Below are 21,334 nucleotides of genomic sequence, written 5' to 3'. Positions count from 1 at the left end.
AAGACAGAGTGTCTGTTTGTTTTCCTGCACTTGTAACAAGGATGTTAAACCACAGACTATCCTTTCTGGGGCCAGAAGGTTCGCAGCCTGGAGTTTCGTTAGGGTACCTGGAGAAAAGACGGGAGAGGCCAGAATAAGCCGCCACCGTAGATGGAACCTTTGCTCACAGCTGGCAAGGCTGTCCCAGGGGAGGAGTGGGAAGCCGCTGTGATTTCCAACTTGTTTGAGTTTTCAACTGTGAGAGCCACAACTGTGACATACACAGAAAGGCAGCCATGGACATCTGCAGCAGCCGAGCATTTATAGAAGAGCAGTTACGCGGTCAGACCATTCTCATAGCCTTGAGCCAGGGACACATTGTAGAGGAATTTATGGCTGGTCCAGAGACTTCGTTTACTTGAGGAATTTATGGCTATGTGACAGGAGACCAGTTTACCCAAGGTAGATTTAGTATTTAAAGTGTCGTAGGAATACGTTCATGAGATGGCATAGCTCAGCATCCCTTTACGATTTTACCATGTTAGCATGCGTTCTCCTCACACCTCCAAATCTAAATAACACCTTATAAACCCACATTATAATTTAATTTTAAAAAGGCAATTCCTTTTAAAGAAACATCATTATATTTTTTTGTGCATGTGTGTACATACACGTGTGCGGGAGTGCATGTGTGTATTTGAGTGCATCCACATGCCAGGACACATGTGGGTGTCTGAGAACAACTTCCTGGAATTGGGGTTTTTCTTCTACCTTGCGGAACACAGAGACCAAACTCGGGTCCCTGGGCTTTGGTGGCAAGTGTCTCTAACTGCTGAGCCATCTACTCAAGGAAATTCTTTAAGATGAGAAATAAGTATCAAAATACAAGCTAGATTACTTAATTTTTTCTAGCTATTTATTATATATACAGTGTTCTGTCTGCTTGTATCACTGCATGCCAGAAGAGGGTGCCAAATCTCATTACAGATGGTTGTGAGCCGCCGTGCAGTTGCTGGGAATTGAACCCGGGTCCTCTGGAAGAACAGCCAGTGCTCTTAACCACTGAGTCATCTCTCCAGCCCTAGATTACTTAGTTTTTAAGCTTTTCTTATTATACTTTGCTTACTCTTCAAACCTTGTAAATTACAGTCTGAATAATGTGACTTAAAAGGTGCAAAATCATTTATCCTGCCTTCATGAAGATGATTAATGGATCGCTCCCTCCGATAAGCCCTTGTCTGTGCCTTGGGTTGAGTGAGTTCTGTCCTTTCCCCAAGAAATTCTCTCTCAATGCCCATGCTTCGTTAAAACACGCGCTTGTCCTTCTCTTTGCCTAATAAGTTCTCTAACTTTGCTTCACTCTGAATTTCTTTTCTTCAGGCATAGTCAAGGGTCTGGCTTTACCAGAGTGGGTGTCCCTAAGGGGAGAACTCAGGCTATTGGCAGTTCTGGTCTGAGCCTCCCTGCTGTACAATAGGATATTATCGGCAGACTTTGTTTCAAGACAGCCTACTGGAGGATCCGTCTTCGACTTTACTAACTGCTCCAGATTATATCCCACCAGCCACCAGTCCTGGAATCTTTCTGTCCTATTTGGTAGAGATCACAAATTCTGCCTAGGGAGACCTGTGGCCTTCCACCGTGTCTTAGGGTTTCTATTGCTGTAAAGAGACACTATGACCATGGAAACCCTTACGAAAGAAAACATTTAATTGGGGGTGACTTACAGTCTCAGAGGTTTAGTCCATCATCATCATGGTGCAAATGGTGACGGGTAGGCAGGCATGGTGCTGGAGACGTAGCCGAGTGTTCTTCAGGCGACAGGAAATAGTCTGAGACACTGGGTGTGGCTTGAGCATATATGAGATCTTAAAGCGTGCCTCTACAGTGACGCACTTCCTCCCACAGGGACACACCTCCTAATGGTTCCTTCCTTGGGGGCCACTTTCTTCCCAACCACCACTCACTGCAGAAAAGGGGGGAAGCATTGTGAGCAGATGGCCCTGGGGCTGGACCCGCTTCTGTGTCTCTAACTTGTAAGGACATGCGATCTCATGGATGTATGTGTTGTCGGGACAAGCATCAGCTAAGGCTAAGTCCAGTGATTATGGCATCTGTCAATGTTGTGCGTGGCCACCTGTTCTCAGTGGGCATCCTCAGAGAACAGGAAGCCATGCCGGCCAGATGGTTCCCAGCTTGTCTGTACCCAGGGCTGGTGTGAGAGTGTGTCATTTGCTGTGCTGTGTCTTGTGCTTCATTCTGGGAGCTCAGTTCTTCCTGAAGATTGTTGAACTCTGGGAGCGTTTCCTGGTGCTTGGGGGGGGGGGGGGACAAGTTTCTTTCCCCACCACGGTGATGATGCAGAGACCCTCTCAGGGGATGCTTGGAGCTCTTGGAGGAAAAAAAAAATCACCAACAAAAAACACCTTTATTTTCATCCTTTGTAACTGAAAGCCAACATTGCCCTCAGGAAGAAGCCACTAGACTGACTTATTAACCATAATCCTTGTCACCAAGAGAAATGACAATCATTTCTACCTCACATGAAGTCTTGAGAAATCATTTATTTCTCTAATTTGAAATTAAGTGATTACTAGGCCCTGCTGGGTTTTATTTATTTGTCAGCATAAATATTGTTACTTTGGCTATTTGGAAGCAGGCTCTCACTCTGCAGCCTGGCTGACCTTGAACTCCTGTCTGTCCCCTCTCCTCAGCTTCTGAGTGCTAGCATTACAGGTGTGAGCCTCTTCTCCCAATTTAGATTTCGTTGTTTAAGATGAGGCTGACGGACCAGTGAGATGGCTCAGCAGGTAAAGTCTCCTGCCACTAACCCTGACGGCCAGAGCTCAATACCCAGCCTGCATGGCGGAAGGAGAAACCATTCCTGCAGATTCTCCAATGATTTTCACACATGTCCTGTGGCATGCACAGCCCCAATAAAAGTAAAATCAGTGTTTTTAAAAAAGGCACTGTCCATAAGGAATACATATTGCTACATTATAACTTTTTTTTTTTTTCTGGTGGTGCTAGGGCTCAAACCAGAGACTTGTACATGCTGGGCAAGGACCTCAGACCTTAAAATATTTTGTTAACTGCGGGCTGGAGAGATGGCTCAGCAGTTAAGAGCACAAGCTGCTTTTGTAGGGTTTGGTTCCCAGCACACACATGGTGACTCCCAACCATCCGTAACTTCATTTCCAGGGGATTCAGTGCCCCCTTCTGACCACTGCAGGCACCAGGTGTGCTTATGGCACAACTGTGCAAATGTATACATCTATGCGCATACAATGCATACAATTTAAAAAACAGACCTAAAGTTTTCAATACCTTAGTGATTAGATTCCAGTAAAGTTCATGCTCTCTGCCATCTTACTTTGCCGTTGATGTTTATACCAGCTTTACTAAAATGTAATGCATATGCCACACCACCAATTTCACCCCACAATCTGATTTTAGAGTATTTTTGACCCCTTTCAAAGAGACCCCCGTTAGTAGCAAACCTCCACGCTCTTTTATCCACACCCAGCCCCTGCCAACTGTGAATGCACCCTCTGCCCCCTCTCCGTCCACCTGCTCCAGATAGTTTAGGCACGGGGGCTGTTAGTGAGGTCTTCAGTGACCACCTCTCACACAGTGCAGTGTTGTCACAGAGACTCAGATTCGTGTGTTGTTCTCAGGGCAGTGGCAGCATCCCTGTGGGAAAGCGTCCATAGACCCGCTCCGTCTCCAGTCCACCTTCCTCCCTGCTCCCAAGCCGGGCTGGGCCCTTGTTTAGGTACTGACACTGTCCCTAGTCATCCAGCGGGTAAAACCTGCAGCTTGCCTTGGGGCCCCCTTGCCACAGCCCTGAGTCACCCTGAACCTGGCGCTGTTATGACACCTAGTAGAAGCAGTAGAACATTCCCAGAGAATGTTCCCTGTGGCTGGCACCTAGGGAAAGAAAAAGGTCTTGCACATGGGTTATGAGACCTCGCCCTGTTCTGAGTGTGTGTAGTGCAGTGAGCAGCGATGTAGCGGACCGGACCCAAAGGTGCCCTGGCACCACCAGCCGCCCCGGGGCTCCCTCTCTCCTCCCGTATCCCCCCCTCCCCAGGAAGCCGCCAGCCTTTCCAGAGGACAAGCCTTCCGTGGGAAGGTCTGAATCTTTGCCTCTCTGCGGTTCTCGGATCCCAAAACTTGTACACATGGTGTCTGTGGGCTATTGTCTGCGTTTCCTTTTTCGCGTGGGTGAGAGCCAGATTGGCAAGTGCGGTGTGAATGAACGAGCGAGCGTGAACAGAGCCACTTGCTTGCTGATGTCTCTCTGATCTGTTTCTCCCCTCCTTCCCCCCCCCACCCCCCTCTCAGCTCCGGAAGAGAAGGAAGTCATCAAAGGACAGTATGGCAAGCTGACGGATGCCTATGGCTGCCTCGGGGAGCTGAGGTTAAAATCTGGTGAGTATCCATGGCCTCCGTGCTGTGAGCCATCTCTGACGTTAGCCTGGGGAGGGTGTCCAGTTAGATAGTCTTGGTTAACTACTTTCGTTTGTGAAGATGCTGCTTTTTATTTCTCAGAAAGAGGGGTGGCTGTAGCTTGGTAGTCGCAGAGGAGGGCATGTTTCCCAGCCCTGGGTGCTGGGAAGTGTACCTGCCTTGTTGTCTTTCTTCCGGACCTAGGTTTTCCCGAGGTGGTGGGGCTTCTGTTCTGATGTTATCCGTGCTTTTCAGGCATCTGACTCGTTAGGTGTGTCTGGTAGGTAGACTTGGACCACGGCTCAAACCATCGCCTGGAGCAGCATCACGGGCTATCCCGGGTGCATCTGGAGAGAGGAAGGGCTGGTGGGGGGGGGCAGCCAGGAGAGAAAAACCGCGACATGCTTATGTGTGAATGAGAGAAAAGGAAACTGATTCCAAACAGATCTGACTAAAGAAAGAACACACAGGAAGACGTGGGCGGTTCTGCTTGCCCTGAGCCTGTGGCAGCCACCGCTGCCACAGTTCTGAGGTGCCTGCCCTCCAGCCATCCTCTCAACCCTCCCAGTGAGGAAAGCTGCTGTAGGTCAGTCCCACCTATCATCAAAGACCGGGTTGTGGCATCTGGTGGCCTTTCCAGCCAAGGCCAGGACACAGGTCACATTCCTAATGGGATCGGCTGGGAGACTTCCAAATGCAGGCCTTGGGGGCTTTTCCTGAGTCAAGCTTGTGAAACTTCTCCGTAGCACACAGCCTCTGTTTTCACAGACAGGGTTTCAGGGCTGGCCAAAAGACGTTGACACGCTTGTCGTTACTTTTCTGGGCCATTTCTGTGGTGGGGTGCGCCCACACACACACACACACACACATGCACGCACGCACGCACGCATACATGCACACTGGCTTTGATGATTTCACTCCTCATTTCCAAATCAGACATGTTTAGGAAAATCATTGGTTGCTCACACGACAAAATGAACTTCCTAGATGCCGGTCTTGTGCCGAAGGCTGGGCCTCGGTCGACATGTTCAGTCTCCTGCACCAGCCAATGCCATCCTCTCCGTGTTTACAGAAAAGGAGAAAGGAGACAGGATCAGAGAGTCCCTGATTCACCTTAGGGTGAAGAGTTCAGCTGGGATTCACAGCAAGGCCAGCTGCCTCCAAACACTCCCTTTTTCATGGGAATGCGATTAGGTTTGGGCTGGGCTTTGCCTCTGTGGACTTTTTCTGAGGTTATAGAGCCCTGATCTTCTGCTGTGAGGGTCATTGCTCAGGGCGGTGCTTCCCAGGCACTGTCCTGTGATCTGGCTTTGCTGTTAGTTAGCCTGCTCCCCAGGGAGGTGGACTTGACTGTCATCCTGCGCACAGGCAGAAGGGGAGGCCTGGAAGCTGCCCTCTGGCGCCCTCTGGCGCCCGCTGTGGACCCCTTTTCTCACTTGGCATGGTTCACAGTCCAGTCCTAAAGGTATGGTTGGCAGTGTTTTGGGAGGCGAATGGATGATGCATTTATTCCTGACAGGGACTTGGATTCAGAAGAGCATGGTAACTGACACCGGGTCGCAGTTGATTTCGAGTGGGACCTAGATTTTACACGTGCCCTGTGGCACCGCAGCCTGCCTCTGTGTCTTCCTGTTAGGGGGCTGGTGTCCAACGACAGGAAGCGTGACACAGGATGCTTTTCACTTGCTCTCAGGACAGGGATTTTCCTGAGCTGTGTGAGGTGAGGCCAGATACTGGGTATTGGTTCTTGGTAGGAAGGGAAGAAACTGTAAAGGATCCTTGTCTGGGTGAGCCTGGGTATCCGTGGTGTCCACTGCAGGGAGAGGAGTGGCCGAGCATCCTGCATCCAAGCTGGCAGGCCTGTCCATCCTCTTTCTTGAGCTAGTACCCCACTACCCCACCCCTCTGAGGAGTGAGTGAATACAGCCTCCTGTTGGGCCAGGCCAGGCAGCCAAGCGAGGGTGCCTGATCAGAGGGAGGCTGAGATGCATAGTGAAGCCACCTGCGTGGTCTCCGACGTCCTCCCAGATCTCAAAACTGCCTTCATGAGTCCCGTGCAGAGCTGGCTGCAAGCCTGTCGAGACCTGGTGAGGAAGTGTGACCTTCCGTGTGTTGGAATGGCTTGTTCTCCTGTTGGCACGTTCTGGAAAGCGTGTATCTGAAAGATGGGAAGGCTGGACATTAAAAGCAAGCCTTTCCAACCACCCCACTTGGGTGTGTTCAGACAGCTCTGGCTCGAACCCTTCTTTACTCGGCTCTGTGTCTCCCTGACCTGGGATGTTTCCTCTGTACTTGGCATCCTCGGGTATTGGGAGCGTTGGAGGATGGTGCCCTGTGGGGCGTGGCTTCTGACAGTTTCCTCTTGGGGTTTCAGTTCAAAGTTAAAGTTCAGTCCTTTCAAAGAAAACAGGCGTCTGTGTTAGAAATTGAGCTGGCTGGCTCTCACACAACACACAGCATAGAAAGTGAGCACAGCAGAAAGAAGAACCCGCCCCCCGTGGTCCCAGGGGGTCGGTTCCCCCTTGACCCAAACTCTCAAGACCTCCCTGTTTGCTGGCTGCAAGGGGCCATTCAGACCCCAGTCTGGAGTGGATTATGTCTCCTGAAGCTCTGCAGTGCCCAGCCTGTGAACCGGCACATGATAGCCCTAGAGACTCTCCCATCAGATCCCCCCGGCTTCCCGATCCATCTTCACAACTGGCTGGGCTTCTGTGTTTTCTCTAGGTCAGTTTGTGCATCTGTGAGAGCAGAGAAACTGCCTCCTCTCTCCCCCACATAGCTAATGCTTTTTTACATTGTATGTACATACTTATATATTTATTTGTGTGCCTGTGCGTGTGTGTGCATGTGTGCCTGTGTGTGCGTGTGCATGTGTGCCTGTGTGTGTGCATGCGTGCATGTGCATGCGTGCATGTGTGGCATCTATATGCATGGCTTTTGTGTTGTGGTCAAAGGACAACATTCAGGAGTTGGTTCTCTCCTTCTACCATGCAGGAACCTGAGCTACAGTCATGGGCTGGCTGATTTTGTCAACTTGACACAACCTAGATATATCTGGAAAGAGGGAATCTCAATTAAGGAATAGCCTCCATCACATTGGCCTGTGGGAAAGTCTGTGTGGCGTTTTCCTGGTTGCTGATTGATGTGAGAGGGCCCAGCCCACTCTGGGCGGTGCTGTCCTTGGGCAGTTGGCTCCACGCTGTAAAAGAAAATGGCTGAACAAACCAGAGGGAGCAAGCCAGTGAGCAGCATTCCTCCATGGCCTCTGCATCAGCTCCTGCCTCCAGGTTCCTTCCTTGGCTCCCGCTGGTGATGGCATGGGTGATGTACCAGACCCATCTCCAGGTTGATCGTGGTCATGGTATTTAACACGGCCTACAAAAAGCAAGCTAGGACAGGTCATCAGGCGTGGAGGCAAGTGCTTTACTAAATGAACCGTCTTGCCAACCCTACACACACACACACACACACACACACACACACACACACACACACACACACGCCATGCCGTAAGTGTGGAGATCAGAATTAACTTGTTTCAATCCCTTCTGTTGCCCCCCCTTCCAACAAGTGAGCCCTGGGAACTGAACTCCGGTCACCAGGCTTGGCAACAAACCCCTTTACCCACTGAGTCAGCTCACAGACCCCCCAAACAGTTTTTAAGAGTCCTTATGGGGGGAACATGATAGCCTTGATCTCCAAGTCTAAGAGGCTAGTCATGTGACAGGGTGTGCAGTGGTGACAGTGGCCATCCTGAGACTGTGTGACCACCCCCCCCCACTGCATCCTTAAGATGCAGTCCGTTTCCTCTGCACTACCACAGCTACGGTGTGAAGGGGAATTTGAGAAGACCACGGCCAGGCTGGTGGCTTCGGTGGCTGTTTCCTTGAATTGTCACATACAGGCTTACAGAGTTCACTTCAGAAGGGGATTTCTCGGCAGAGGGATGACTGAGTAACTAGCCTTCCGTTTTGTTTTAAAACAGGGTTTCTCTGTATAGCCCTGACTGTCCTGGAACTCACTTTGTAGACCAGGCTGGCCTCGAACTCACAGAGATAAACCTGCCTCTGCCTCCCCAGCGCTGGGATTAAAGGCATTCTACACCACCACCCGGCTGTCGCTAACCTTTTGAGATTCAGAACTCCCACATTTTTATAGCAAGTCTTTAAATGGACTGGCGATTGTCAGTCTTTGAATAATTTAATACTCATACCCAGGAGTTTGTTGGAAGATGCTTGGCATCTACCTAAGGGAGTGGGGACTCTGATGTATAGTGTCTGCCGATTTCCTTGGTGTAAGTGTGCTAGCTAGCCTATGAGAGCCCGGCCACAGCGCAGGAGTCAGTGTACTGCTTCTATGTTTGGAAGGGAAGAGGGGCCATGCCATGGGGCACACGGCTTTAGAGCCAACATTAGTGAAAAGAGAAGTCATGGGCAGGCAAGGAATAGAAGCTGTTCCAGAGAGAGTCTGTGGAGGCTTTGTATCCTGTGTTGGAGGGCGTTGATTGATGGCCGTCTGCAGGAAGGTGGTAGCAGCCGCAGGTGGCGCCCTCTAGTGGTACGGTTGTCATGCAGGCCTTCGGCATCAGGACTCTTTCTTAGGCCTGCAGGAAGTCATCCAGCTTCCTTGGCCCCTTGCAGCAGCTGACACTGAAGCCTGAGGCAGGCCTAGGCATCGTGATTGTTCAGCCCTTGACAGCAGGTGGTGTCATGGCTGTTGGGCCATGAGTGTCTGAGACCCTTGGCCTCAGAGGCCCTTTATAACCTGTCCTTTGCTCACAGCCCGCCGTCCTCTTAGGCACTGACTGGCATCTCCCCTATTCCTGCCCTGGCTGTCTCTCTGTCAGGTGGCGTTTACCGCTTTTGCAGCTTGGTCTGTGGCTGCTGCGGCTTGCTGCTGTTTCTTGTTGTCCCCCCAGGGAAGCCGTTTATTGGGCTAGTGCTGCAGCACCACGGGCCAGCAGCACGGGCTCTCCCGGCCCACTCACTGAGTGAGCCAAGAAGGTTTTTAGACCAATCAGGAGACAGACACCTCACATGTAAATTAAGATTTGTGTTTGCACCAATCACAGCACACTTTGCATGGAAGTGGAAGTGTGTGTCTGTACTGCATTGTCCCTTATGCGGGAATCACTGCAATCCCCCAGGTAGGCCACCGGGAAAGAGACTTCCTGTCCTTGGCGGAAGTGGTTGCAATGTCGTCTACAATGCCTGTGGTAGCAAAATTAGTTTGGAATGAACTGTTCTGGCAGAGGCTGTGCCTTCAGGAGCTAGAGCCACAGCTAGCTTCCTTGTGTGGTTTTTTGTTTTGTTTTGTTTTCTCCAAGGCATCTCTGGTATCTCCGGGACAGCCGGCATCAGCACAGGGGTAATCTTCCAGCCCCTTAAATGTCTTTTTGCTCATGGCAACAAAGACTCCAACAGCTGCCAATTAGTCAGGTTGCCCACCGCCCCCCCCCACTGCCCTTACGTATTTATAGGAAAATGAATGCCAGGATTCTTACAGTAAAAAGTCAATTTTTAACATTAATTATGATTTTAAAAGTTTTTTTTTTTTTAAACACTGCCTAGCACCTGGCCAGTGCCCTAGAGAGCACTAATCTCCATCTGCTGTCAGACTATTACTTTTAAGATGCAGGTGAACCAGGTGGTGGTGGCACAGATCTTTAGTCCCAGCACTCGGGAGGCAGAGGCAGGCGGATCTCTGTGAGTTCCAGGCCAGCTTGGTCTACAGAGCTACACAGAGAAACCCCGTCTCAGAAAACAAACAAACGAAAAGATGTAGGTGAAAACTTAGGTGTGATTATTTATTTATTTACTTTGGATGCCTTAGCAAAATTCCAGAGACAAGATCTGTGGGCTGCAAACATTGGAACTATCTATCTTACGGTCTAACGATTAAGGTGTCAAAAGGCTAGGGGCAGGCAGACCTCGGGCTTAAAGAAAACCCATGTTTTCAGTGGGGTTTCAACCAGAATAGTGTACCTCGGTCATGATGTAGCTCCCCTGGGGACCTGGCACGTAAAATGGCAGTGGTGGCCCTCAAGATCAGTGTTTTAGGCTCGTTGTCACTACTCCCAATCAGGAGCATGGCGAGTGCCCACTGGAGAGCAAGACTTAGCCTGACTAGCTTGCCCAAGTGGCGTAGCCAGAAAGTGGATTCAGACGACGATCCCAGGTCCCCTTCTCAGTCACCCCTGCATTCCTAGCCTCTAATACCCCCCCACACACTCTGTAAAATGGGCTGGCAGGGTGATTGCAGGGACAACTGTGTCGCTGTTTGTATAGAACAGTACCTGGTGCACGAAGCATTGTCCTGTGTGTCGGCCATATTGAGGTGCTCGGCTCTGCTGTCTACCTCTAATTGGCCTGTACCTTCTGAAGCCCTGCCCCTGATGAAGGGCACCTTCCTATGGTGGCACCATCCCGTCTCCTTCTGTAAGAGCCCTCTTTCCCCTGCCACACGAGCCCTCCTCGTCACCTTCTTCACTGAGCCCCCAGCCCAGACCGTGGGGGCCCATCTTGGCCATGTGTGTGTGCAAGGGGACATTACTAGATACCGGTTTTCCCTAGCACGAAGCTCATCAGTTCAGACAGCCAGGTGCCCAGGCTGCGCACTGTCTCCGCCCCACTGAAATCCGCCTGCCCTGCTGGGAAAACCTCACCTTAACTGTTGCTTCCAAGTGGCTTCCTGGGGACGGACATGCCAAGCTAATATCCTGGCCCTGTGGGTGCCCTTCTTCCCCACGGTGCATCAGCCCGCATGTGTGAGCCATGACCTACTTACTCAGCCCCCCTCGCTGGAGCTATGTCCTTCCAGTGAAGTGTGAGAAGGGCAGCCCGCTGGAGGCGGTGGGTGCTGGGACCAGCTGCCTTCATGGTCTTTTCTGAGAGTGTGGTCAGACATAAGGTGGCCTAAAACATCTTTTCAGCCAGTGAGAGGCTGTTGGCCATTTGGAGTAAACCTTGCTTGGGACATATCCCTTGAGCCTGAGCAGGATGGGAGGAACATCTTGATAGATCTAGGCCTCTGGGGAGTGTCTCTTGGGCCCTGTCTTTTAAAGGGACACACAGCATTGCCCCCCTTGACTTAGGTAGTACTGTTACCGTTGTAATTTAAGAAAAGTGGTGCTCGAGAGGGTTTTGTTGGTATTGTTGTTTGGTTGGTTGGTTGGTTTGGTGGGAAGGAATCATAAGGGGAAAGGAAAGGGGGGTGGAGGAGACCAGGCTCCGGAGACAGGAACAGCAGAAGAGAGGAAAGGGGGAGAGAAATGAGGGGACAGACAGAGGGAGAGAGAGATGGGAGGTGGGTGGGGCCCTCTTAAAGGGGAACATAGTGAATGTGCACAGGTGGTGCTCCTGGCTGCAGCTGAGGGCGCATCCTGTCAGGACCCCAAGGACAGGCCAGTAAGATGCCTGAATACTGACAGTTACAAAGCAGGGTGCATGGGACAGAAAAGGAGCAGCCAGGGACAGTATGGCAGGGTCTTGGAGAAGGGTGTATCAGTCTGCTGTACTAGAACTTATTTAGGAACTGTTCACACATTTGTGCTGCTGGAAGGTGATAGTAAACACTAAGTTCCTGCTCCAGCTGCCCAGGGACACAGCTGGAATGAAGGCTACTGGCTCTCTGTGTCCATGTGCTTCTGGGAAGCTTCTGGCACAGAGAGGCACCCTGCTGTGTCTTTGGAGAGCAGGTGTGACTTCCTGGAGGAGGTGCTGCCCATGGACCACAAGAAGGGGCAGGTTTACCCAGTGAGGGTAGGGAAGGCTCCCGGTGTTCCGGAAGGTGTAAGGCTAGGACCAAAGATTCACCCTTCCACCCTGCCAGGAAAGAGCTGAGGCTGGGAAGTCAGTCGGGAGGTGGGACGGTGACCTTTGCTGAGCAGATGGCAATGGAGCCTTTATCCAAGTGGGAGGGTGCCTCCCATAAAACTACAGAGCGTCTGTAAGAGTGTGTGGTACATTGGGGAGCCAGCAGCACACAGCCCTGGAGAGCAGCTGCCTGGGAACAGTCCACATATGGGGTGAGGGTGAGACATGGGGTAGGGCCCAGAGCAGCAGGCCTCAGGGGAGGCTTTCATTTCTGTCCTGGGGCAGTCAGTGGGAGCCACAGAGGGATCTGAGCAGGGGAGGTCTTCTATCAGCTGTGTTTAAGAATGCCATGCCTACTGTAGCTGTAAGAGAGCCAAGGCAGTGGGTAAGGGGTTGGGGTGGGGCTAAGGAGGGTGGATTGGAAGGTGTTGGGCACAGGTCGGAAGAGGGCCAGGAAGGGAGGATGCTAAAAGGTGTGTGTTAGTCTAGAGGGTAGATGCCTGGGACCCAAAGCCTCTCTATCCATCCTATGGACCTTGCTGAGGCTGGGAGGTGAGTAGAATGTTGAGCTGTGGAGAAGCCTGTGGGAAAGCCTTCACATCAGACCCACCCTAGGGTCTGTTAGGGCAGAAGCTACTTTTCTGAACTGGGGAAGAATACAAATTTCTGATGGGCGTGGCACTGGTGCTGCTGTTTGGGATACAGGCTGGGTAGCTTGGCCACCACCCCGGAGAGCTAGAAATGCCCTCCAGTTAGGGTTGGGGTTTACTTTGGGGTGCAGCCTGCTCAGTGTCCATAATCCTTCATCTTTTCTGTCTATGTCCCTTCCAGGTGGTGTCCCCTTGAGCTTTCTGGTGTTGGTGACAGGCTGCACGTCAGTGGGCAGAATTCCAGATGCAGAGATCTACAAAATCACTGCCACTGAGTTCTACCCCCTGCAGGAAGAGACCAAAGAAGAGGACCGCCTGCTTGCCTTGAAGAAGATCCTGAGCTCAGGCGTGTTTTATTTTGCATGGCCCAATGATGGTTCCAGTTTTGATCTGACCATCAGGGCTCAGAAACAGGGTGAAGACTGCTCTGAATGGGGGACCTCCTTCTTCTGGTAAGGGACCGGGTCACAGAGGGCAGATCCTGGGTAACACTTGAGCCTTCCATCTTGCATCTGTGTATGGACTGGGTCAGCTATGGAGTGACATTGAGAGACATATTTGTTCTCTGTACAATGAGAGAGGATAATTGATCCAGCATCCCTGCCCTGTAGGCTTAGCGGTTCCAGGTAGATCTAGAAAAGAAACTGTTTCCTGAGTAAAGAGTGTTGGGGCTTCATGTGCTCTGGCCTGTTCTGCAGTGATGCTCTCTTTAGTTGACCCAGACCCTTGGATCGTGGACCTGCCCTGCCGTGTGGAAGCTGAGAGGTCAACGATTGCAGGGAGCATGCTCAGGCCCTCCCTGTAGTGATGCTATCCTCAGACTTGTTAGGGACGAGAGAGAAACAGGCAGAAGATTCGGGTGAGAATCCTGCTGCTTATGTCCTAGCAAACCTTGTCTTTAATGCCTTAGCCCAAGCAGCCCCTTCTGGAGCCACAGACAGACACAGACATGGAGGCTTGTTCCTGTCCTTCCTTAGTGCCTGCCTGGCTTTGCCCTCAGGAGCCAGCAAGGTTCCCATGGGGGATAAGGGTCCTTGTGGTAACTTTAGCTCCCTGCTCATGAATTCCTCATTTCTGTTGATACAGCTGCCTCCGTAACATTCCCACATTTATCCCTATCACCCTGCGTTTACATCCTCCTGGGCCCGTTTATGTCAGATTTAGAACACACATGAACTCTCCCTGTCTTGTTATCACGCATGTTCTAGCACCGCAGGAGGGTGCAGGGTCTGAGACCCACTCCACATCCAACCAGCTGCGCGGGTATGTGCGGGCCATGCATTTAATTGAAGATGCTAGTTGCTTACTGGATTTTCTCTGGCATCTGATTATTCTTTGGGGACTAGCATGTGCCTTAGTAATGTCACAGATCCTCCTGAAGCTATTGCCCAAGGCTGGGAAGGTCTTATGTCAGAGGTTCAGGAACAATATTAAAGCAGGGATGTCTGCGAACACAAAAGAGGCTGTGGCGTGCCTTGCAAACAGTAGACTCTGGGTATCTGGCTCACCCCAGCACTTATGTACCCACTTTCCCATTGACCATTCTGTGGCAGAAGGTGTGAGGCGCATAAAAACAGAGGTAAAGAGGTGGATTTGGGAGGAGGAGGAACTATCTGTGGAATGTACTAGGTGGGTACCCATCCCAGCCCAGGAAGCTGACTGCATCTGAGTCGTCAGGCAGAGTGGCGACAGCCAGATCTCCCAAGGTCTGGAAGCCAAGGCAGGAGGCAGGTGGAGCCCCCTATAGGATACAGGCGGCGAGCACAGAAGAGGGATGGGCTGTCAATCCCTGATGCACTTGAGGCCTGGCAGGATGTACGAAGCCTTCACGATTGGTTCAGATCTCTTCTTCCTGGGCTCTGAGCTGCCCTCCCCAGAGTCACATAAGTGGACTGATCAGAGTTGTCCAGTTGACAGAGGCTCCTCCCCGTGCCCCTGGTGACAGGGGACATAGTGGCAGGGCCAGCAGACAGTTTAAAGTGTGTTACTACAGTAGTGTATTGTCTGAAGTCCAGAGAGTGCCACGGAAAGCAGCCTGTCTTTGTGAGGTCTTGCTTCTTAGCCATCTTGACACAGTGGTGCTGTACCCGTGACGACCCAGCTGGCTGGGGGTGGCGGTGGCGGTGGCTGGCAGTGGTCACATTCCCAGAAGCTTCCTTCTTCAGGGCAAGGGCTTTGAGAGACGGAGGACCTGCTCTTGTACACGTGAGGGAATTGAGCTCTAGGGCAGGAACCAGCTTCCTTTTTTTAAACAAATAGGCCATTGTGACCTAGATTTGCTCCAGACCCTGTAAGAGAAAGTTCCCCGGTGACTGGCACTGTTTGGGCCTCCTGGGTATGAGGGAGGCTGGGGGTGGGGGATGGGAGGCTAATGCGGCCCTGTGCAACTATGGGAGGGCTGAAGCTGCTGTGAAGGTGACAGAGGGCTGGTCAGTGTGACTAAAGCCCCGAGTTCTAACCCTAGCACTACAGCCAATCAATCCGTAAACCAGGGAAGTAAAAATCTCAGCCTTGGCTTTAGAACACAGCACTGGGCGAGCATTTTACAATTCTCATGTCGTACTTTTATTAAGTGGGATTTCTCATAATAATGCCGTTCACAGGGGACAGTAACAGGGATGGGTTAAACCAGTCCATGCCAATGGTTTTTGAATGGAGCTTCGTAGGCTTCTGCACGTGCTCCGTTTTTTGTTTGTTTTACTCATCCTGGCTTCAGCCTGCACTCTCCCTTTCCCTCCTGCCCACCCCACCCCACCCCAAGTCCACTGCTCCTCTGTTTCCCTTCAGAAAAGAGCAGGCCTCCCAGGGATACCGACCAAACACGGCCTAACAAGATGCAGTAAGACCGGAGACAAACCCTCATATCGAGGCTGGGCTCGAGTCCCGTTTTAACCATCACCATCATCTCAGACTCCTGAGCCCAGAATAATCTGCAGGGTTGTGGAGGGGGAAAGAAATACTGGAGCTTGATCAACTTTTATTTTTATCTAATCCCTTCTCTCACCTATATAGTGCTTTCATTATATTTACCTCACTCCGTATGTGTGCAAATGTATAATGTATGTAAGTGCATGTATATTTAATACGGTTTCTATGTCATTCTACCTTTTCCCATTATTACTTAATTAAAACTTGAGTGATGTTCTTTCAATATTTTTTTTTTTTCCAGATAGGGTTTCTCTCTGTAGCCCTGGCTGTCTTGTAAACCAGGCTGGCCTCCAACTTAGAGATCCATCTGCCTCTGCCTCCTGAGTGCTGGGATTAAAGGCGTGTGCCACTACGGCTGGGCTAAAACATGAGTAACATGCTGTCTCAAAAAAACAGAAACAAAACCTTCTGAATTTTAAAGTGTCCATCTCCGCTTAGAACTTCCGAGGCTTAATGGGTTTCCTGCCCGGACAGAATGTTTCCATTTGGGTGAAATGGCATGTACCAGCCTTACGGGAAGCATCTAGTACTTGGCTCTGGGTGCAGCGTTGGCAGCGCCTGGTGGGGTGACCCAGAGGTGTTGCTGTCTTACAGGAACCAGCTGTTGCATGTACCACTAAGACAGCACCAGGTGAGCTGTTGTGACTGGCTGCTGAAAGTGATCTGTGGGCTGGTAACCATCCGCACGGTGTACGCCTCCCACAAGCAGGCCAAGGCCTGTCTCATCTCTCGCATCAGCTGTGAACGTGCAGGTTCCCGCTTCCTCACCCGTGGTGTAAACGACGATGGCCACGTGTCCAACTTCGTGGAGACAGAGCAGGTGAGTACCCAGAGCCGCCCACAGCACAGAGTTGATGCATCTCACAAATGCAAGTTTTCTATGTGAGCAGGAGAGGCTCTGATGTGTATGAGCAGCTCTGACCTTGGCTTTACGTGTGTGTGTGTGTGTGTGTGTGTGTGTGTGTGTGTGTGTGTGTGTGTGTGTGTGATCGAACATTGCTTGAAACTTGCCTGTGGGTGGCTCGGATGGTCTGTGTTTTTAATCCACGGCTCAGTCTGAGAAGATGTGTGTGCGTTTAAAAGCCTAAGGTTCTCTAAGTGAACCTAGAGCTCACCAATGTGGCCACAATGACTGTCCATTAAGAGATGCTCCCGTCTCTACCTACCGAGAGCTGTGATTACCACCCTGTACCACTGGATCTGGCTTTTACATAGGACCTCAGGACTGGAGTCAGGTCTTCAGACCTATGTGGCAAGCCCTTCCCCAACTGAGGCATCTCCCAATGTAACCCAAAGGATTCAAGGATGGAAGCCACAGTCACTCCAGGGGCAGCTGACAAACCGATGGGAGTTGAAAGTCTTTTTAGGACAAATAAAGAACACACTAGAGTAATGGAAGAGGAAACTTTTTTTTTTTTTTTTTTTTTAAATTCTGCATCAGCGATAGCTTTGTTCTGGAAGCAGGTCGGTGCCTGGGAATATGATTGTGTGTGGAGTTGCTGTGAGCTCCTGCGGAGGAGAGCCATCTGTAATGCCTCCTTAGTTTCTTTTCCTAGCTTCTATTCTCACTCCCAGAGATGCTGTCTTGCACCTGTTGCTATTATTATTATTATTATTATTATTATTATTATTATTATTATTATTATTATTATTTGCTCTTACTTGCTTCCCTCAATGCCACCTTGCAGAAGAACTGAGGGATCGGCTTCAGGAAGGAAAAGCCCAGGGGGGGCACAGGTGTGATTCCACTGTGGGCTGCCAGCACCATGTGTTCCTGCAGCCCTGTGGTGGTCCTTACCGTGGGGCTGGCTGTGAGAGGTGCCCCCACCCACAACCCCCAGGAGCACCAGTTGCATTCAGCACAGATGCACACATCACCCTCCAGCACGTGTGAAGTCACTCAGTGATGGATCAAACCAGTGTGTGGGTCCAGCTTGCAGGGACACTGCCACCTCTCAAGGGCTCAAGGACGGTTTGGTTTTGCCAACCACGAGCTGGATGAGACAGCATAGGCAGAAAGAAGGCAGTGCTGATAGGGAGTGATACACGCGAAGCCTGGACCTGGTACCAGAGCCGGTTTGCAGGCATCATCTTTGGGTGGAGAGGGAATTCTGAGGCCGCCCAGTCTGAGGAAAAAGGTCTTGGTGCTGGTAGTCCCCAAATGTTGAGTTTCCAGGCAGCTTAGAAGCACTGTGGCCTCTGTTTCCTATTGGAGCATTAGTGAAGGCACAGTGTGTGTCTCCTGGGGCCGTTGTAATGGAATACCACGCACTGGGTGGTTGAAACAACAGGCATTTGTTCTCACAGTTCTGGAGGCTGGCTGAAATCAAGGTCAGGTAGACCAGTAGTCTTTTTGAAGATCCCTGAGGAGGATCCATCCTTGCTTCTCCCGCTCCTGTGGTCCCCACGTAAGTGGCTCAGAGAAGCATCATCTAGCCCCAGTAACACTGAATCAAAGGGCTCAGGATCCTCCAGGGTGGTGATCCTGCACTCCCAGGGATATGTATAATCTCCATCTGTTTCCTATTGCTGTAACACAATACCACATTCTGGGTATGATGTAGGAAAAAAAAGAATTATTTTGGTTCCAAGTATAAAGTCAAGGGCCCACATCTGGTGCTGACCTTGCTGACAATCCTGAGAGACAGGGCATCGCATGGTGAGTGACAAACAGCCCACAGGAAACCCAGCCAGAAGGGTGTTTATTTGAAAACTGATCCGTAAAACAAGTCAGTAATCCATTAATTGAGTGAATGGATGAATCAACCCATGAAGGCAGGATGGTAATCAGTGGTTGATGCTGGGGCTTAACTTTCAATACGCTTTAAAGAGGGTCAAGCCAAACCTAGAGCGGGTCTTTGTTGAACATGTGCATTTGAAGCCGCTACTGAGAGACAGGCCACACAGGGAATAGGAGCCCAGGCTGGCTCACACTGCCAGAGCCCTAGGGCGGTACAACTGTATGAAACTGGGAAATGACCTCTGGGATGGGCCCATGGTGACTGAGAAATGAGCTATCGGCTCTTCATCCTGTTAGCCCCTCCATGCCCGCTGCAGAATCCATACTTCTCTAGACCATCGTTCTACCATGCCCACGTGGGGCTCAGGCCTGCAGTAGCATAGGATACCTCCTGCCCCTGGCATGCAGGTATTGCACGTGTGTATATGCGTGTGTGCATGCGTGTGTGCACATGTTTATATACAACAGAAGTAAGACTGGGAGGCCTCCTCCCTTCTGGGGTTGCCTCCCTGGCAAAGGCTCAACCGGAGCCAGGTTGACGGTGGCAGAGCTGTGGCTCACAGCATCAGCTGAGCCGGGAGAAGTAAGAGATGCACTGTAGCCTGGGAGACATTTACCACTGAGGACCGTGGTGGTTCTGTGCGAGCCTGGGTTAGACGGTAAAGCACAGAATGGGCACCTTGGGTCTGAACCCTGCAGCACTCCGTATGGTAAAATGGCAGGCCATACGCTGTGTTCCGAGGCTTTACATTAAAAGCCATCTGGAGTGGGTCCATCTCCAGCGAGGAAGTGTGCTACATACGGTCTCTTCCATCAGGCAGGGGGTGGATCTGGTCAGTCACTGGCGGAGTAAGCAGCAATTGACAACATCCGTGTCATGCCCCAGCAGGAAAGGGAGTTTAGTGGGGATGGTGCAGATCTGGTGCTGGTACCCTGTGCTACTGATGGTCTGAACCCTGCTAGAGCACAGCAAAATTGCAGTCTCGGGTGAAGTCCTGCAGTAGTCCTTGGATGCTTTACACGGGCATCGTTTGCTCAACAAATAGGGGGAACGCAGAGAGAAGAGTGGCAAGCCAGACAGATGGCTCGGTAGGTAAAGACACTTGCCACCAAGCCTGACAACCTGAGTTCAAGCCCCAGGACCCATATGGCTTCTTGCGAGGAAGCGTAGAATTTTTTCTTTTTTTTCCAGCTCAGCTGTGAGTCATACCCAGCTGGCTCCATCTGCAGCAGTGACTCAGCTCTGCAGTCCGTCAGCCTGTCGGCAAAAGGGTGCATGATAAATCTTTGGCTCCTGACAATCAGGCCGCCACCTAACCGAGGGAGGTTAGGGTGACTGTGTGGTGTCCTCTTGGAGGTGCCAGTGGGGATGCATGGCGTCTGGAAGTAGGACCCTGGAAGAGCCTGTTTCCAATCTCGGTCCTCCACGAGAGACGCCGCTTGGGATGGCCCCCTGGCTGCACAGTACCAGGCCTCCCGTGGTATCGTCACTGGGGTTCCTGGCTCCCTTCCAGGGCTCTAGCTCTCCCTAGTTTCCCTCCCTGTCTTGTCTGTCCTTTCCCCTTTCCTCCTTTCGTGCAACCTAGCCCTATCTGCCCTAACGCCTGTCCCCTGCCCAGCCTTCCTGACTGAGTAGCCTCATCCGCACACAGCAGTGACATTTAGCCCATTTAGAGAAGGAAGCGGAATGAAAGTGCTTCAGTGAAGTACCCAGGCCATCTTCCTCCATCCCCGATTCCTGTCCAGGGGGCCCTGTAAAAATGGCTCCTGTGGAAGGGGCCCTCTGAGTGCTGGGGCTGCTGTTTCACCAGCCCTTGGAATACCATGGCACTGAGTTCTGGGTTTTTACGCTGGGTGCTGGGGTAGGAGTCTCACTTAAGTGATTTTTATGGGGAGAAAGAAAGAACTCTGCCCCTCCAGCACTGAGCTCAGAAGGAACCAGGCTGAGGTAGAATGTAGTGTGTGAAGTCCGAGATCATCAGAGTAAAGCACTGGGAGTCCTTAGCTTGGGTCAGATTCTGGCATTGTGGACGGTTGTCTTCACGGAGCACGTTAGCTAACTCGGTTTCTTTGTCAGGGACACAGTCAACCTTGTGTCTTTGATCTCTGAAGTGTAGGCCTTCCTGCGGGGTAGCACATGGAAGTAAATGGAGGTTACTACCTTTGTTGGTAGCCAATACCTAGAAACAAACAGACAGCATGTTCCCAACCTAGTGTATTTTCCCCTGCAGCCTAGGGCTGGAATTTAAAGCACAGATACCAGGCTCATGGCATTCCTGTGGCCCAGAGAACCTCAGGCTCACTGTCCAGCCCCCTCCCCCTGAAGAATTACTAATGCATGTGCGATCTGAGCATGATCTAGCCTGTGTGGAAAGCTACCCTGTAAGAGAGCAGGGCCAGCGAGCAATGGAAAGGACTCGCAGCGGCACCCACGGTGGCCCTGCCGGGCCAGGCTAGGGTTGCACAGATAGAGGCCACCATCTGATAGCCGCTGCAGCCGTCCTCAGTGCCTGCTCGGGACTGTACTTTTCTGTCTTTTAAACTCATTTTCTCCCCTTGGTGAAGAGGCAGCAAGTAGGCTACTGTAAGACTAGACAGCAGGGACTACACTGTCAACAATTTACGTTACGCACCATTTATTTCTACGAGGGGGTCTGTCTGTGTACTGTAAAGACTGTTGTGAATGCGTGTGTTGGTGGCATGTTTGAAAACACAGTAACACAGCCGGGGCGCAGACAAGTTGGAGCCTTGTCCTGTGCGGTGAAGTTTGA

The 21,334-nt window shown here is 51.3% G+C and overlaps 1 protein-coding gene across 2 annotated transcripts in view; it reads left to right on the top strand.

Moving 5' to 3' along the window:
- Synj2 (synaptojanin 2) overlaps positions 1 to 21,334 on the top strand; it is an 84,366-nt gene that overhangs the window by 24,646 nt on the left and 38,386 nt on the right. For both annotated transcript variants that reach the window (XM_051206129.1, XM_051206128.1), the window contains exons 2-4: positions 4,327 to 4,413; positions 13,077 to 13,347; positions 16,418 to 16,643. In XM_051206129.1, the coding sequence (XP_051062086.1) occupies positions 4,327 to 4,413; positions 13,077 to 13,347; positions 16,418 to 16,643 (584 nt within the window). The remainder of the gene's footprint in view (positions 1 to 4,326; positions 4,414 to 13,076; positions 13,348 to 16,417; positions 16,644 to 21,334) is intronic.

The sequence above is a fragment of the Phodopus roborovskii genome, unplaced genomic scaffold (genome assembly GCF_943737965.1).
Source record: "Phodopus roborovskii unplaced genomic scaffold, PHOROB, whole genome shotgun sequence".
Lineage (NCBI taxonomy): Eukaryota > Metazoa > Chordata > Mammalia > Rodentia > Cricetidae > Phodopus > Phodopus roborovskii.
Note: the sequence above shows the minus strand (reverse complement) of the source record. Positions and strands in the feature narration are given on the sequence as shown.